Source organism: Piliocolobus tephrosceles, chromosome 17 (assembly GCF_002776525.5).
Source record: "Piliocolobus tephrosceles isolate RC106 chromosome 17, ASM277652v3, whole genome shotgun sequence".
Taxonomy (NCBI): Eukaryota; Metazoa; Chordata; class Mammalia; order Primates; family Cercopithecidae; genus Piliocolobus; species Piliocolobus tephrosceles.
This window is the reverse complement of record NC_045450.1, coordinates 2,223,002-2,226,639: the sequence shown is the minus strand read 5'-3', so window position 1 is coordinate 2,226,639 and position 3,638 is coordinate 2,223,002. Positions and strand designations below refer to the sequence as shown.

The following is a 3,638-nucleotide window of genomic DNA, read 5'->3' as shown; positions in this document are numbered from 1 at the left end:
GTCCCTCAGAGCCTGGCCCACCCACCCACCCACCCGCACTCCTTCCCTGCTCACCTGCCAGGCCTGGAGGGGGACCTGCAGCAAGGCCAGCCTCTGGATTAGGGCTGAGAGCTGGTCCCAGGGCAGCTGACCGGCCGGCTGGCACCAGAAGCCTTGCAGCAGGGAGCAGTTGGCACTGGGTAGAGAGGAGGAGACAGTGGCAGGGAGGGTCCGGGAGGGGTGGAAGCAGTTGAGCACGGCTGCCCAGCAGAAGGGCACGGGCTGCACGCAGCCTGCAGGACCAAGGTCCGACTCCACTGCCCCCCAGCACTGAGGGAGGGAGAGCGGGAGGTGGTGCCCCCGACAGGCAAGATTCTGCTTCACTGACTCATTCACTCACTCATTTTCACTCATTCACTCATTTTCACTAATTCACTCATTCATTTTCACTCACTCTTTTCACTCATTCACTCATTCATTCATTAACTCATTCACTCACTCATTTTCACTCACTCATTCACTCACTCATTCACTCATTCATTTTCGCTCATTTATTCATTCACTCACTCATTTTCACTCACTCATTCACTCATTTTCACTCATTTTCACTCACTCATTCACTCATTCATTCACTCCCTCTTTACTCATTCAGTCATTTTTCACTCATTCATTCACTCTCTCATTTATTCACTCATTTTCACTCATTCACTCATTTTTCACTTTCTCTCACTCATTTTCACTCACTCATTTTCACTCACTCATTCACTCATTCACTCATTATCACTCTTTACTCATTCACTCATTTTTCACGCATTCATTCACTCTCTCATTCACTCATTTATTCACTCATTATCACTCACTCACTCATTTTTCACTCATTCACTCATTCACTCATTTCTTCACTCTCTCATTCACTCATTTATTCACTGATTTTTCACTCATTCACTCATTCACTCATTTTCACTCACTCATTCACTCATTCACTCACTCATTTTCACTCATTCCCTCATTTTCACTCATTCACTCATTCACTCACTCATTCACTCATTCTCTCCAGAGCACCTGTGGGGCCAGGCTCTCGGCTGCATGCAGGGCTTCAGGTGTGGCCCCTACCCAGACCCTGGGGAGCACTTCCTCCTGAGGCTGGGTCCCAGCCGGCCAGGAGCTCAGGCTGCTCCCTGACCACCCCTGCTGGCTGCTGAGGCACCTGAGGAAGAGGCACCCCCACCCAAGGCTTCTGCACCTGTTGGGCAGCCCTGGGGAGGCCGTCTCCCCAGCCTTCCTTATGGTGTGACTCTAATCCAGTCGAACACAGAGCGGGCCTTGTGCCACTCAGGACCCCAGCCCTGCCTCACAGATGCCCTGGTTAGTCAACTGACCAGCCTGTCACTGTCACCTACTCTGAAGGACGGGGAGGAGGGCTGAGCCCAGCACGAGGCTCCAGGCAGTGCGGGGAAACCACAGAGTGTTCTCTGGGGTGGGCAGACGTGGCTGGGCCTGATGGTTGAGGCCTCGGCGGTGGCCGAGGGACCCACACCCGGCCGTGTAGGTCCAAAGCTGGACACTGAGTCATCTCAGGGCCCCCCAGGGTGGAGCAGGAGATGACAGCCTCAGCAGCAGACAGCCGGCGGCCACCCCCAGACCCCTCCCCATCCCCTAGTCAGACCCCTCCCCCAGCCCAACCGAGAAGCAAACCCCCACTGCAAGAGGGCTGCACTCACCTGGCCCACAGGTTGGCCCCACTGGCATCCAGCCCTCCTGGGGAAAGAGCCTTGGCCTGGGGCCCAGAGCAGTGGACGGCGAGGGACAGGAGAAGGGTGAGGCCTGAGCTCTGCAGGGCACCTGGAATAAGGCGGGCTGTGAGGGTCCTGGTGGGAGCAGGGGCCGGGGCATCCGGGCTCCAGGGTGGGCCTGTGACCCCCACCATGGGGGCCTCCTTGAGACCAGAGGACGCAGAGGAACTTCTGGAGCCCCACAGCACTGGCCACCTGTGCACAGCCTGGGCCTGAGTGCGGGGCGTGTCTGGTGGTGTATGCACAGGCGTGAGGCTGTGGACGTGTGTAGGCACGCACAGGTAGGTGACAGTGTGCACGCGTGGGTGACAGTGTGCACGGGTAGGTGACTGTGCACGGATAGGTGACGGTGTGCACGGGTAGGTGACTGTGCACGGGTAGGTGACAGTGTGCACAGGTAGCACACGCGTGAGGCTGTGGACACGTGCAAGCACGCACAGGTAGTGACGGTGTGCACATGTAGGTGACTGTGCATGTGTAGGTGACAGTGTGCACGGGTAGGTGACAGTGCACGGGTAGGTGATGGTGTGTAGGGTAGGTGACGTGCATGTGTAGGTGACAGTGCACGGGTAGGTGACAGTTGTATACATGACTCTGGTGGCGTGTGCACATGCGCACCCATGTTGCACACGTGTGAGATGGCAGGTGCATATGTGTGAGCTCCTTCTCCCTCTAGCCAGATGCCCCGTGGCTCTGTGTCGTCACAGTGGAGCCCTGAGACCCCCAAGACAGAGGAGGTGTGGGGGCAGAAGCCACCTTCAAGGGCCCCAGCTGCTCAGTTCTCAGTTCTGCAGTGGGGGGTCACAGCAGGGCCTCCTAGCAGGAACTGGGGGCCCAGCCCATGTTCCTGCTTTGGAAACCCAGCCCAGGAAGGGGGTTTGGGTGCAGGGGAGCCCCCTTATCTTGCTGGCCCTGGGGAGACCATGTGGTGAAGTCTCTTCTCCAGCAGGCGTACAGCAGGGGTCGCCACAGCCCACACAGATCTGCCCACGGCCTCCTGGGCTGCTGGGGCCTGGCCCACCCCTCTCAGGGAAGGTGAGGCACTGGGCAGCCATGGGCATGGCCAGGGTCCCTCCCCACCCTGGCCTTAGAGCCTGGCCCTGCCTGTGCCCGGGCTGCCCAGGAGAACGATGTCTCCACTCACCCCCCCCGGATTTCCCCAGAAGCCACGCGCAGCTGCCTGGGCCAGGAGTGGCCCCTTCTAGCCAAGCTTGCCTGCCCTGCCTCACCCTCCCAGGACCCCCATGCCTGCTGGGGTGGGCTGGGCTCACTGTGCCCTGGCAGCCCCGGCCCTGGCTGGCTGCTGCTGGGCAGGGCCCACCTCCTCCTTCCTTGGCTTGGGACAGACACTGGCTCAGGAAAATGGGGTGGCCAGGGCCCTGGGCACTCCCACATCTGCGGGATGGTTTTGCCACGTGGGCCTGGCACTCTGGAGGCCCCTCTTCTGCATGGAGTCTTGTCTCACCCACTCTGGGGCCCACGTCTGTGCGGCGGCGTGCGCTGGTCATCCTGGCTGAGACGTTCCAGGGCAGGAAGGTGCTGGGGCCACGGGCAGTGGGTCCAGGACTAGCTGGAGAGGCGTGACACAGGCGAGACACAGGTGAGACGCACAGGCTGGCCCCACACTGCCTCCCACCCCCTGGGGTGTGGCGAGGGAGGATGCAGTCCAGGCTCACCCAGGGCGGTGGGGCCAGAGCTGCGGCTCTCCCACCTTCAAGGGGGAAGGATCCCATAAACAGTAAAGTGCAGCAGAGGGACGAGGAGCCGGTGAAACCCTGGGCCTTTCTTTTTTTTTTTTTTTTGTGACGGTGTCTCACGCTGTTGCCCTTGTTCCTTGGGTGGTGGGGGGTGGGCGGGGCCTCCCTC

The 3,638-nt window shown here is 59.6% G+C and overlaps 1 protein-coding gene across 1 annotated transcript in view; it reads right to left on the bottom strand.

Annotated features, from left to right (window-relative positions):
- LOC111524111 (mesothelin-like protein) overlaps positions 1–2,833 on the bottom strand; it is a 17,061-nt gene extending 14,228 nt beyond the window's left edge. The window contains exons 1-3 of the mRNA XM_026447537.2: positions 2,728–2,833; positions 1,701–1,821; positions 55–175 (exon numbers count right to left, since the gene is read on the bottom strand). Of these exons, the coding sequence (XP_026303322.1) occupies positions 55–175; positions 1,701–1,821; positions 2,728–2,833 (348 nt within the window). The remainder of the gene's footprint in view (positions 1–54; positions 176–1,700; positions 1,822–2,727) is intronic.
- Positions 2,834–3,638: the final 805 nt, after the last annotated feature.